Consider the following 14,163-nt stretch of genomic DNA (forward strand, 5'->3'; position numbering starts at 1 on the left):
CTTAATCGGCAACAACAAAGAACTGAACCAGATCAGTTTTCAAATAATCACAGACAAAGCTTTTGTGGCTTGATCTATTGTGAGGCTCCCAACTGTGTTTATTTTTGCAAATTCAGTCACGCGGTATAAGAAAAGGTCCCAGGTAATGCACTGCGCTCTCTTTGAAAGCTGCCAGAGGGATGATGTCATCTCCCTCAGAAAAGGGAGTGGAGAAGGGGGCGGAGCTTCAGGCGCTGCCAAGTACACTGAGTTTCAGGTGTGCTTCAACTTTCACAACAAGTCGCCGGTAGAGCTGGAGCAGCAGGAGCTTACAGAGCGAAACTTCACTGAGTCGTTGTGGGATTTTTATACAATTAAACGTTAACGAAATTTGAGCAGAACAGATGAAAAAGCACAGCTCGTTTTCACTGTGTGGACAATGCACTGGGAAAAAGTCCTCCGTTTGACCAACGGAAAGGTGAGCGCCGTTTTTTTGCGCATGTTTTATTCGCTTTGCTGTTTTTTTTATTATTATTAAAGATAGATTTTTTTTTTCGGTGCTCTTTTTGTATTCTTGTTCAATGTTTACAAGGAACGTGATTAATCGGGAGCTTTAGTTTCTCCCGGATGCGTTGTACTTTGCGTTGTTGACTATTGCATCTGTCATCCATTAGTCATGCCGCTCAAAATACAGGTGAGCCTCCGGTGTTTTGGTTTCTACCGGTTATGGTGTGGCAGTAGGGGGGATTTGAGTAGTAAATACTCGGATGAATAACCAGTGCGTGTAACTCCCTTATGTGTGTGTGTGTGTGTGTGTAAGTTTGCTGTGCTTCCTGAGCCCCCATGGTGTGATGTGAGGTCCAGATGATTATTTTGTGTGAATACTAAGTGATGAGAAGAATATTTTCATCACAGTCTCTCCCAAAGGTTTGGCAATGTTCTTCCCCTGAGGTGTTTGAGGAAATGAATCACACCAGCGACCTGTGATTGAAGGTGTTAGATTCATCATAGTCTCAGATAGGGTGGTCTAGTTTTAGAAAAATTGAGGAAACACAATTTAGATGGTGTTTGGATTTTGCGCGGATGTTTCGTGGTCTGTTGATAAAATCGGGTCATTTTGAAAAACAAAGAAGACAAATCTGTGAAATTGCTTTAAACCCAAATCTAATATCCTGCTAGTCCTGTCCTGTTTTGTTTTGGGGGTTTTTGGCTTCCAGAACAACAAAATCAGAGTCCAGGTTTTTCGAGTTGAGTTTTGTGTGGATGTGCTGAAAATGACAAAAGTTATTTTTCCTTAACTTTCATTTCTTTGCAAGTCCATGAATAAAAAAACAACTTACTTGGCATCTTCCTCTTTAGTTAAACTGACCGCAAGTGACCTGTTCAACCCACTCAATTAGTCTGTTCCAGTCTGCATGCTACAAAAATGCAGAAGCTTCCTTTTTTTCAACATGTCAGCAAAATGACCAAAAACTCATATATTGCAATTCATCCTTTTTCCTCCCTGCCTCACTCCCTTTTTTGTTTTCCTTGCAAATCCTTTGATTTCTTCCCTCACCCTTCACGTACTTGAATCTGTCTTTTTTTCCTCTTTCATCGCTTCAGATCGACCGGCTGGAAGTAAGTGGCCTGGGCCAGGCACCCCTGTCTGTTTCATGTGGGGCAGACAGTTCGTTCCAGGGGGGTGAGGATATCACCCCAGACCCTCACCGCACCAAGCAGGCCATCGCCCAGCTGCAACAGAAAATCCTCAAGCTCACAGAGCAGATTAAGATCGAGCAGACAGCCAGGGATGACAATGTTGCAGAGTACCTCAAACTGGCCAACAACGCCGACAAACAGCAGAGCACACGCATCAAACAGGTGAAACAAGGAATTATTGTTAGATTTTTTTGTATTAAAGCCAGCACCTCATTGCCTTGTGCTTTTAGTAGGCTGGTGAGATTAGATCATAATTAGTGCATAAACACCAAACCTGTTTGATCAGTTTGTTTTACCTTGGCTTTTCCTCAGAGGCAGGGAGGGAACTTTCTAAATATATTTAAGTGGATAATTGCGGACTGATTTGCATTTCACTGACTAATAAATTCCTGTCCTGTGGCTGTCAGGTTTTTGAGAAAAAGAACCAGAAGTCGGCACAGACCATCCAGCAGCTGCAAAGGAAACTGGAGCACTACCACCGAAGGCTGCGAGAAGCGGAACACAACGGTATCCCACGCCAGCCCAAGGATGTTCTGCGGGACATGCAACAGGGCCTGAAGGATGTCGGAGCCAAAGTCACAGGCTTCAGTGAGGGCGTGGTGGATAGTGTTAAAGGTGGCCTCTCCAGCTTCTCACAGGCTACCCACTCCGCTGCTGGTGCAGTCGTCTCCAAACCACGAGAGATCGCCTCCCTTATTCGCAACAAATTCGGGAGCGCTGATAACATCCCTTCACTTAAAGACTCTCTGGATGATCCTTCAGTAGAAGAAGGTGTGACAAGTACTGGAGGACGTTCCCTGGGAAGCACTGGGCATCACTTCCAGTCCAGTCCGAAGTATGGTAGCGAGGATGACTGCTCTAGTGCTACATCAGGCTCAGTGGGGGCTAATAGCACAACAGGGGCCCCTGGGGGTCCCCCCAGTTCCAAGGGAAACACACTGGAGAGGAGCCAGAGTTCCAGCTTTGACATGCTGCTGCAGGAGGTGCAGGAGTTGAGAGATGGCCAGGCAAGGCTAGAGGAGAGCCTGGAAGGTTTGAAGAGCAACTATCAAAGAGACTACACAGTTGTTATGCAAGCACTGCAGGAAGAACGCTTCAGGTAAAGAGAAAAAAAAGTAGAACTTCCCAGAATGTTTGTACCATACATGCCTGAGTGTGTAACAAGAGAAATCCCCGCGAATGTCAACAGTGCGTAATCAGGAATAACCTGCTATAGTTAGAAACACTTCTCTGGAACCATCTTAGTTATGCATGTTGCTATTCATCATCGCAAGGTACACTTGGCCTGCTTGTGCTATAAAGAGATTTTACCAACATTAGCAGCATTAGCTCACAGTAGATAAGAAACCTTTTACCTACAGTTCATCAACATTAACATCAGAACAGCTCAAATTCCTTAATTATACTCATTCTCAAAGCAGCAGTTGGCATGTAAGCCGAGAACAGCACAAAAGTGCATGAGCTTTAAAACACAGGGCACAAGGACTGAGAAGAGATATAATGATCAGCTTGAATAGAAAAAGAAACATGTGCATTTTTCTTCCTAAAATGTCCAAGTTCAGAGTGATCTGTTTGCCCTCTTAGATTAAAATTGCCAACAGAGACAAATGGCATCTAAGAAGCTATTTTCACCCTTCCCAGGGGAGGGAGTACTCCATCCAGAAACCAGTAATGCTGCTAAAAACTCCTCAGGAGCTGAATCCACCCATAACATATCTGCAGTTATTTCATAGTGGACATTTGTAAAGGAATCATTTCTAAACATTAAAAAAGACAGGTAAAACTTATAAATCATGTGTCATCGCCCTACTTAGACACTTTTTGCTGGATTTTATACCAACCTGTTAAAAGATCTTAAAAATAAGAAACAGTCAAGTTGACTCATGTCTATTCTTGTCCTTTGCTGTCCATCCAGCTTTATGTGCCTGCCAAAATAAACAACAGTATAGATTCATCGCCTCTTGTTGGGCACACATTCCATTGGCCAGTCTAATACTGCCGAGTCTCTTGTGATAGGCTGGTTGAATCAGCAGATGAGCAAGCATATCCTAATCTTGTCAGGGCGAGTCATCAGCTCAGTCAGGTGCCATGTGGCCAGATGCCCTCAGGGTCTATTTCTACTAATTCCTGCGTGCGTTTCTTTGTCTAAGCTAATTATGCCACAGACTCTCACATGTGTTCGTGTGTGCTTCTTTTACTTACGCATGCGTTCAGGTGTGAACGTCTGGAGGAGCAGCTCAACGATCTCACAGAACTTCACCAGAATGAGATCCTCAACCTTAAACAGGAGCTGGCCAGCATGGAGGAGAAGATCGCCTACCAGTCCTACGAAAGAGCCAGAGACATCCAGGTTTGTAGTTCAAGATAATGTCAGCAAGCACCAGCACCCATTTTTATCATGATAAGCAGTTTAATTTTGATTAACAAATATGCATGAGGAATGGTAGTGATTACAACAAAGTAATGATAGATAACAAAGCACTGCAAAACAACTGATAAATGCACACCAGTGACGACATCTCTCACTGTCACACAGATTTGTCTAAAGAGGCTTTTTAATTTGTCTATTAGAGAACCAAACTCTATCTGCAAAAAGCAATAAAACAAGGAGGAAAAATGTGAAACAAATGTAAATATAAAAAAAGAGACCTAAATAAATTAAGGTGGGAGAAGGTAAACATGAAAAATGTCACTGTGTTGACAGTTGCTATTACAGTTATTAAAGGGCAGATGTCATCATCACTGGAAGTTTAAAAATGTTATCTTAACTGGTGACATCATTATGAGTTCATAGAGAAATGTGAGACAGGTTGTAGTGTATAGGTGTTTTTTTTCATAGCAGTGATTTTGTTTCACAACCATTTTTGTTACTAATGCCTCCATCATTGGCAAGTGACATGCCAGATTAATTTTATCACAGGCCCTCGTATGATTTTAAAAATCAGCCGCCACACCTGTTTTTTGTGCAATACATTCGCCCCAGACAGGCAAAGTCTGAGTTTTATTGGAACAGCTGCAATCGGCAGCTACAGACCTGATTTCACTAAATCAGGCTGCCAATAATAAATGTTGAACAAAAAAATGTTCTGGCACACCTTTCTGATAGATTTAAACCTGCTTGTTCTATGACTGGGTCACCACACTGTGTACTGACACCAGCCCAAGTAAATTTGAATCTAAAATGCTGTCCAAAATGTAATTAGCTGAATTCACCAAAATAGCAATTCACACTGAAATTATATTATTACAGGACCTCTGTGTGTGACACAATACAGTAGATCATTTTTGGTGGATTTTTTGTTTTGTTTTTTTCGCTTTGAAATGACGAACATGACAAAATCATACCAGACTGAGATCACAGAAGGCCGCTACAATTGTTACATATTAATAGGGGTCCACTGTTATGTTAGTCCTGTGTGAATTGGGCTTTAAGAGTGTCTTTAGAATGCATTGAGCCTTATTATTACTGTTGCAGCACTGCATTTTATTCTGACCACTTATGGCTTGCACGCTTGACCTCCCAAAGCTAAAATGGGCCTGTGTTGAAATAATGGAAGTGGCTGGCCTCTCTACCTTCCTGTCTTAAGCACTAGTAAACTAAAGAAAGCTGGTCAGACTAGACCTTATTGTGTCAGTTTTAAGTTAAACTGAAGTTTTGAGTCGTGCACAAACCCTCCATCAGTTAACTGCCTTATCTAAATGTCTGTGTTGACTCTGTACACAAGGAGATGAGTTCAAGGCCCTGGTCTGTCCATCAGCTTAGCTGTTTTTTTTTTTGGGGGGGGGGGGTTCAAAACATTAACTATCCCTTGAAAATGTCTCACATTACTTGCATCCTTTCCTCTTGTCCATAAAGGCTAAGGTGTGTGTGTTTTGTCCCTGCATACAACTTTTTTCACGCCTCATATTGCTCATTACACCATTTCCCTTCCTACACAGCAGGGGGTGGTAGAGAGCCATGAAATGTACTGTCAACAGCTATTTCAAACTCTAACAGAACGTCTTGGCTTCAAATCATGTTTATACAATCAATCACCAGCAGTCACTTTATTTGTAAATCACCTTTCATTGAAACAGGAGCCTGAGGTGCTTCACAGATGACTGAAATTTCAGTAACAGGATGTAATAAATGCTGTAATAAAAGCAATAAAACTAGATTAAAATCTAGATCAAATAAGTAAAAAAAAAAATATCATGAAGTAAAATTGCATAAGCAATATAAGTACAATAAAGCTAAGCTAATAAAATAGGATTACTGAAAAAGCAGATATACTTAAATGAAGGAAATGTCTGAAAATCTCTGATGGGTAACATGTATCGATAATGTGCAGGATATTTAAGTGTTTTTGGATAACTTATCAATTACAGTTACAAACAAACGTGATTAAGAACACTTCACACTGGTCTAATGTGATCCCTGAGTCTATTTAAAATAATCAAAAGTATAAAAGGCTGCACTCAGGCAAGTGAGAAGTTTTTATGTTTTTGTTCAGTGTTTTTCCACACATGAGAACAAAGGAAAGGCAAAATCATATCTGACTTTAAATCACAGTAAAACGATCAGTATCTTGCTATTGTTCTTTGGATTAGTTTATGTTTATGAAACTGGTGACTAAGCTGACTGCATTTCCTCTCGGCGTCCTCTACAGGAGGCTTTGGAGGCCTGTCAAACCAGGATCTCTAAGATGGAGCTGCAGCAGCAGCAACAGCAGGTCGTCCAGTTGGAGGGGTTGGAAAATGCCACAGCCCGGACCCTCCTGGGAAAACTTATCAATGTGCTGCTGGCCCTAATGGCTGTCCTTCTGGTCTTTGTTTCAACTGTAGCCAACTGTGTGGTCCCTCTGATGAAGACGCGCTCACGCTCGCTCTCCACCCTCCTCCTCATCCTCCTGCTGGCCTTCTTGTGGAGAAACTGGGACGCTCTCTCGGGGTATACGCACCGTGCACTGCAGCCCCCGGGATGACCAGATTACATTCAGCACATGTTGCTTTGGTGACAACAAGAAATGTAACTGTAGCTGCAGTCTGCAGTCGGTTCAGCTGAGCACATTCGGAAGCGGCCTGGATAAAGAGCAAGAAGAAGTGTGAAGAAGAGTGAAGAAGAGAACATTCACATTTAGGAAGGACAAGACTGTTTACATTTTTAAAATGAACTTTTGTGTTGTTATCCCTCACAGAATGCAGTATTGTACTGTTTTTACCCTTAGAGTTTAATCAATTATAATGTTATTTCTAATAATATTATTTTATTTTCAATGTTATTTTATTCAGTACCATGTAGCATTACACTCCTCTCACTCTACACGAAGAGGAGTTTAGTCAGGAAACTGGGCTGGAGAGCTGCCACAAAGGCCCAGTCTAATTGTAGAGACATGCAAATGTGAGAATGTGGTTGATTGCCTTTAGGAAGAGAACTCCTACTTAGCTGTGATTAGTAATTTTGAACCATGGCTGAAAAACCTTCCTGGAAGTTTCACCTTTCTTGCTGTGATGAAATTTGTTCAGATAGAACATTTTGAAGGAATGAGCGTCATGCTGACGTACAATTTCTAATGGCAAAGATCGCTTTTACTTTTTTAAAGTTAAAAAAGAATTGAAAATAGGGAAGATAATGAATGGCACAAAGACTCTAGAGGGGAAAGCTGAGATGGTGTGCCCACCATAAAAACAGCACATGAATACTACAGAGAACATCTGGCTGCTGTCTAGCATCTGCCATATTTGTAACTTGTATACAGTGCTGCACGTTGTCATGAAGAAAATTACTTCCGAAGCAGATTTACTTTTAAAAGCGATGATAAAGGGCTGTTGTCCAAGTAAAATTAGGTTGCCAGGACAATTGGCCTCCCACCCCACCATTATGATGTGATCAAGTTAAGAAAGAAGGGGAGACCACTGGTGCTTTTCCAGTTCTGTCTCAGAACCATCATGAATACTGCTGCTTCAAATCTACAGTGCAAGTCATCTCCACTGCCATGCCAGTCAAATGCACATTGCCTGTATGTGACTTTATACTACTGACACAGTCTCCCTGCGTGTTATCTTTTCTTTCTTTCTTTTTTTTTTTATGTACCACCGTATCTCTATGTCAAGGTGTTATCACCCAGTGCCAAAGTGAAGTTAGCCCAGGGATGCCTAAGCACCCAAAAGGTCCAAGCAGCAGCTGTGGCTTCTTTCCAGATATGTCATGAATGTCTTGCCAGATGCAACTTTTGTAAGGGGGAAAGTAATTCGCAATCTGAACATGACCTTGCCTCCAGATGCTCAGTAGTGTGTTTCTACACATTTTGCTTCCATGAGTAGAGCTCCTTGGCTCGGCATTCGGCCTCTCTTTTACTCTCACTTTCTAATCTAGTCAAGGACACTACAAGATGACCTAGCACGTTAACTAGTCTGCACTGTATTTAATGCCAAGAAGCTGATTTCCTAACAGACATTGTGATCATTAGAACTGTACAGCTGCACTTTAGCACACTGATAGATAGCATGTAGGTCAGGCCTTTGATAGAGACTACAAAGCTTGACACTCTCTGAGAAGAGAAGCGCTGATGCAGGTTGAAACTGCTGACATGCTTTTCTACAGGAAATAAAAAAACAAGGAAATTCAGTGGATTTTTGTCAAAATGTGAGTAAACTTGTTTCCTCTCAAGTTGAACCGCAGTAGGCAGATTTATTGATCTGTCAGTGATGTGTAATCAAAGGTACAATAGACAAGTTGGGAGTGAGCTGACCTTTGACTTTAGTTTGTCCTTGCAGCAGCACCTCTGATCTTGGGTTGTGTGCTAAACCACTTCAGTGCCTTCTGATGTCCTTTTCTAAGTGTGGAATAAATAAAGTGCATTCCTGACTAATTTATGCACATTCCGTATTTCTTCAAAAGACATGTTTCCTTTTTGTTTATTTATTTTCTTGTGTGTCTGATGCTTCTTTGCAGTGTTGTAGTGGAAAGTGTGCTTTTAAAGTCATCTTGCAGATGCGTTTTCTGACCGCTAGATGGAGCTCGTTTACCTGGAAAAGCCTTGACGTTCCTTCAGTATGAAAGCCGTGCTCAGTTTGTGTTGAATGGTGTGCTCTAAGGGTGGGGAGAAGAGGTGTGACTCCTTATCAGGAAGGAAACAGGTTCTGAGGAGGGGGTCTTAAATGCCAAAAGTTAGCTTGTGCAGCAACAGATATTGTTTTTATTACAAACGAGAGATCGGGTGTACCCCCACTTTATATCACTGTAATGCACCCACACATGGAGCCTAATTCGGTTCAGTGTCGTTTTCTTGATTGAGCTGCACCAAACCGCAGCGGTCACGCCTCACTATGGATATTTGATGCTGACAGTTCTGCCCCAGACTGCGCCTTGTCCCTGCATCCCTGCCAGACCTCATTGTAGCCGCTGGCTCCCTACTCCCTGACGAAAGTCTGCACTTACATGCACGCGCACTGTGTCGCCACTATTTGGCTCATTCATTGTGCTCTGCACTTGGGGGGGTCATTATATTGCACTTTATCGGAGCACTTTGCTCCTTTTCTACACTGCCAGATTTGATGCGCATGGCTGTGCGCCAAGGTAAACACGGAGCGCACTTATCTACCCAACTGAAAGCTGCAAGTAGAGATTGGGGGTTGGGGTGGGAGGGTGTGGAGAGAGAGTGGGTTTGTCCCCCAGAGGAGTACGCAGTAAATAGGCACAAGCGATTGCTCGCGATTTAGCATCAACTTTAATTATTTCATGTATTCAGAGATAACACTTTTCTCGGGCTCCCCTGCAAACTGATTTATGCAGCGTCTGACTCACTTGTTGTCTTTCCTCGACTAGGAGTCATTCATTTCTATTCAGAGATGTGAGCATATGCACACTCCGTCGAGAAAGCAAAAAAAAAAAAAGGGGGGGGGGATGCTAACCATATTCGTGCATTTTTGAGTGGGGGCACATGTGTTGCGCTTGAATATTTATGAGGTAAAACGTGCAAAAGCAGTGTTGGATAGATGTGAATGTCAAAAACCGGAAAGGTGTGCTGATGTGCCCATCTGGTAGCACTTTCACGGTCTTTACCGCGCCGTATGTGCCCAAAACGAAACCCTCCGGATCTGCAGAACTAATCTGAGAGCCGAGGGACCGGGAAGCACAGGAGGTGGGCTTGTGACCCGCCATTAACCCCAAGATGAGCGGAACCACGCACGGGTGGAGACTCATCAAGTGGCTCACCTTGAAAGGAAGATGATCATTATGACTTCATATGGCACGACTTCACATTATGTCTTAAATAATAGTTATTGTACCTGAGTGATTGAAAGGAATCAGGATCTAATCAACGAACGAAGATCAATCACAGCTGACTGGGCTGACAGAGCGCTTTGATGGGACGTTCCATTAAGAGGGAGGCAGTGCCATTTTTCAGGGTTAATGAGTTAACGCCCCATGCTCGCAGCAAAGTCCATCTTTACTAATATTTGTAATCGAAGAATGCTTTGCTTATAAATAAATATAAATATATATTTTTAAATAACCAGCGCTGAAACCTGACTCAAAATAAGTTTGTCCTTTGTGCGGCGATGTCCAGAAAATGCACAACACCAAATCAGTTGGAACTATTTATTCCCTGTTGTCTATTCTGTCATGATGATTAAAATATCACCCAGGCGGTGTGGCTCGGTGTGCCCCAGGAGAGTGACTGCTGAGCTGCACGATAGGCAGAGAGGGACAGAGGAGGCAGCCTGAAAAGGAAGCACGACTCGCTTATCGCGTCACTGTGGGTTTAGGCGTTGAGCAGGAAACAGTCTTTCCTCTCGGGTTGTCGCAGTAGGAACAAACACACATTTTTGTCTTTGCTCAATGCACCCCTCGGCACAGAACACGCGGAAGCCGGTCAGAAGGAAAAATGCCTCCTTCGATAGAGATAGCCGTCCTGCTTCTCGGCGTCCTGGCTTTGGAGACGCGCCGGAGTGCCAGCGCGCTGCACATCCAACAGGCTTTCGCGTCTCCAAATCAGACCAATAACTTCGTGGTGGATCCAGTGTCCAGAAAAGTCTACCTGGCTACCGTTAACACAATTTACCAGCTGAATGGGACCCTGACAGCTGAAGTGGAGAAGAGGACTGGACCGGTGGAGGACAACCTGTTGTGCCATGCGCCACAGCTTCCCCAGGCTCCCTGCGAGCATCCCAAATCCCTCACTGACAATTACAACAAGCTCCTGAAACTGGACCGGGAGCAAGGGATCGTGGTTGCGTGCGGATCTGTGTATCAAGGCTTCTGTGAGCTCAGAAAAATGGATAATATTTCAGAGATAGCGGTGGAGTTCCCACCCCAGGGTGAGAAGACTGTTTTCCCCAGCATGCTGAACATCGCTGCCAATCACCCGAACGCATCCACCGTGGGGCTCATCTTCAAAAGCCACGGGGGAAACACCCGGCTTCTGGTTGGGGCGACATACACAGGGGCTGGAACCCAGTTTTTCCCAAAAAACCACAGCAAAGAAGATCTGCGTTTTGAAAACACCCCGGAGATCGCCATCCGCTCCTTGAACATCAAGGATTTATCCAGACTTTTCACCTATGACATTAACCCTTCCGAGGATAATGTATTCAAGATCAAACAAGAGGTTAAAACCAAAAATAAACTAAACTTCGTACACGCGTTCATCCAGAAGACTTATTCATATATTGCCTTCAATAATGATGCGAAAATGGGCCACAAGGAGAGCCAGCCCAACAGCATCCTCGCGAGGATATGCCTGGACACCGAGAACCCCCGAAAATCCACCGGGCCAGAGAGCAGGAAGCTCACTGAATCCTACATCCAGATGCCTTTACAGTGTGGATTTAACGGGAACTTTTACAACCGGGTGTTGTCCGTGTACCCCACGGAGATCCACGCAGGTGATGGGAAAAGCCCCGAGCCATACTTGTTTGGAGTGTTTTCTAGGGGAGACAGAAAGTCTGCACTTTGCGCTTTCAAGTTTGGAGACATCGAGGAGGAGATACGGCAAGGCCGCAGGAACTGCTCAAACTCTCCCAGCAGCGACGTTCAGGTGCTGGACAGCGTGATACAGGGCTCCGGTTCAGCCTGCATCCAGAAGGGAAACCTTGTGGTAAGGGCGTTGTACACATTTAATTAGGCAATATAAAAATACTTAATTTATGTAATTATTTTGATCTGATTTTAAGCTGCCATGTTAATGAAATATATACATTCTGTCAAATAAAACTCACTCTAAAACTTAGCATAAGCTTCGCTGAAAACGAAACTTATTTTACAGATCAGTTTATCCATTTCTTGACATGAAAGTGAGAAAAAAAATAAGTCAGCGTCACTGAGATATTTTCTGCATCATTATTTCATATGTTTTTATTTCTTTTCTCTTCGTTATACTGGGTGCCAAAACGTGCTCGTCCAATAAACCTGCTTGAGATTTATGAATCCTCTTGGCCATTACAGTTGTTCAGGCTGCAATAAGATTTACTCCCTCACGTCTGCTGCTACTCTCTGGTTTATGCTTACGGACAGTTATCCTCTTTAACCCTCAAACTGTTGACTCAAAGAAAGGATCTCCCATGTTAGGAGTAGAGGTCATGATAGCTGGAAAGACCCTCTAGAGCCACACTGAGGGTTGTGGGAAGGGTGAGACTACTCTCATATCCAGCAACTCTCCCCTTTTACCAAATGTGAGGATTGTAAGGGTTTTAAGTTTACTATGTTTTCCAGTAAAACCCCAGACATTTTTATTTAGTGTGTGCTTCTGATTGAAGTTCAACTCTAAATTTAGCCCAATATTTGACCGATAAATAGCTCCTCTGTTCCAAGCACGTGATCAAATATTATCATGTGTAGTTTATTACAATCTTCCTACTCATACGTGTGTCCTCAAGGAAACTTTAGCATTGCAAAAGCGCTGTCTGATTCACGGTGCCTAACAATAACAAGCAATGAAAGCTTTCCACAGTTTCATAGGAATGCAGAGAAATTCCAGATTTTCATTGTGGTGGTTTTGACTGACAGAGTTGAGGTCAAAGGAGACTGTCTCGCCACCACTGTGCTGTCAGGTCAGAAAGTTGCCCTCCTTGCTGGCACTGCCTTGTTTGCCGTGGCCCCGGGGCCACTCCTCTCGTGACCAGTTTTTCTGAATACCATCTCCGGTCGCCCACAAACCCTTTTTGAGATAGACAACTGCTTAGTTCAAAGTGATTTGTGCCCTTTGTTTTTTCTCCTGCTGCAGTACAACCCACTTACCACTCATAGACTAAAGTTAGTCTTTCCTCATTTACGTAGCCGTGGCCGTTGAAATGTGATCTTTTTTGTAGTCGACAGTTTGAAGGCCAACACTGAGGGAAAGCCAGACACAATTTATGATAAGAGAGACGATGCCTCGAGCAGAAGGGCCCGTGGGAAAAGACTCTACAAATATCCAGTGTGCTTAATTTCTTTTTTTTTTTTCTTGTGTGCTCTAAAATATTCAGAGAACTCCCAATAGATCCTAGTGCTCATCCAAGCGCAGCACTAATGTTTTATCATTGCCCACTGAGGATTTGACAAAAGCAAAGTCTTATGAGTGTTGAAGACCCTTATAAGCCCATTTCAAGTATTCACTGAGATGTCTGAAAAGTGATTTAGCAGAATGAGCAACGCCAGTGTGATAGCTTCTATCAGCACTTGCTTTCCACACTCCTCCTTTTGTGCCCAGCTCTCTCCTTCTTCTAATCTTCATGTCATGCTTCCATATGAAAGCTGATGAGAATTGATCTTTCTCTCTCACTCTGTTTGTATTCTAGTTGCAGCCCGAGCAGCTGGACTGCGGTGCAGCCCACCTGCAGCACCCACTGGCATTACAAAGACCCCTTAGGGCCATTCCTCTGCTTGAATACCCGGGTCTCAGTTCAGTCTCTGTGGACAACGTGCAAAACCACACCGTGGTTTTTCTGGGAACCAGTAATGGACGACTTCGTAAGGTGAGTCTCACACGCACATGAGCGTGCATACACTCTCAGTCCTTGTGATTGAGAACTTTCTAAACAAGCTTAACCTCAACCGCTGAATGGAGTTATTATTTTTAATGTAGTTGAGCCCCGAAGCTTGGAAAAACTCTGACATTACAAGGTATGTAGTGCTGCTGTGATGTGGCTGCCGATTCTTACAATAAACCAAACCTATGTGTGTGATGAAACACTTTGAGCCACCACAGGGCAAGCAGAAATGCCTCCTTTTAAGTTGTAGATTTTCCCTGCATTGTCACCACCCAACCAACCCCCTCATTCCGCTGATCCATGAACCATCCCGAACCTTATGCAGGCCTAATCATGAGTTTTAATATCTCTTTAACTATTGTCTGTGAGATCACAGTAAAGCTGTCTAACAGCGGTTGACGGCTTATGACTCATTCGCGACATGTGTTGGTGTGCAGTCTGAGCTATTAAACATCTGCAGAAGGTCCAGCTTGTGAAAACCTTTCCTGCCCAATTACCAGCATTCCTTAATTTTGTCTGAGCCACATTCCT

The 14,163-nt window shown here is 43.4% G+C and overlaps 2 protein-coding genes across 4 annotated transcripts in view; both read left to right on the forward strand.

The window, feature by feature from the left end:
* tmcc1a (transmembrane and coiled-coil domain family 1a) overlaps positions 1-8,531 on the forward strand; it is a 45,567-nt gene extending 37,036 nt beyond the window's left edge. For all 3 annotated transcript variants that reach the window (XM_084915916.1, XM_084915914.1, XM_084915917.1), the window contains exons 5-8: positions 1,585-1,842; positions 2,088-2,779; positions 3,895-4,030; positions 6,330-8,531. In XM_084915916.1, the coding sequence (XP_084772042.1) occupies positions 1,585-1,842; positions 2,088-2,779; positions 3,895-4,030; positions 6,330-6,644 (1,401 nt within the window). In that variant the 3' untranslated portion in view covers positions 6,645-8,531. The remainder of the gene's footprint in view (positions 1-1,584; positions 1,843-2,087; positions 2,780-3,894; positions 4,031-6,329) is intronic.
* A 1,792-nt stretch (positions 8,532-10,323) lies between these two features.
* The window catches only part of plxnd1 (plexin D1), a 73,025-nt gene continuing 69,185 nt past the window's right edge, over positions 10,324-14,163 (forward strand). The window contains exons 1-2 of the mRNA XM_084915894.1: positions 10,324-11,762; positions 13,441-13,617. Coding sequence (XP_084772020.1) covers positions 10,551-11,762; positions 13,441-13,617 — 1,389 coding nt within the window. The 5' untranslated portion in view covers positions 10,324-10,550. The remainder of the gene's footprint in view (positions 11,763-13,440; positions 13,618-14,163) is intronic.

The sequence above is a fragment of the Perissodus microlepis genome, chromosome 20, assembly GCF_051167445.1.
Source record: "Perissodus microlepis isolate ML-2025 ecotype Zambia chromosome 20, ASM5116744v1, whole genome shotgun sequence".
Lineage (NCBI taxonomy): Eukaryota > Metazoa > Chordata > Actinopteri > Cichliformes > Cichlidae > Perissodus > Perissodus microlepis.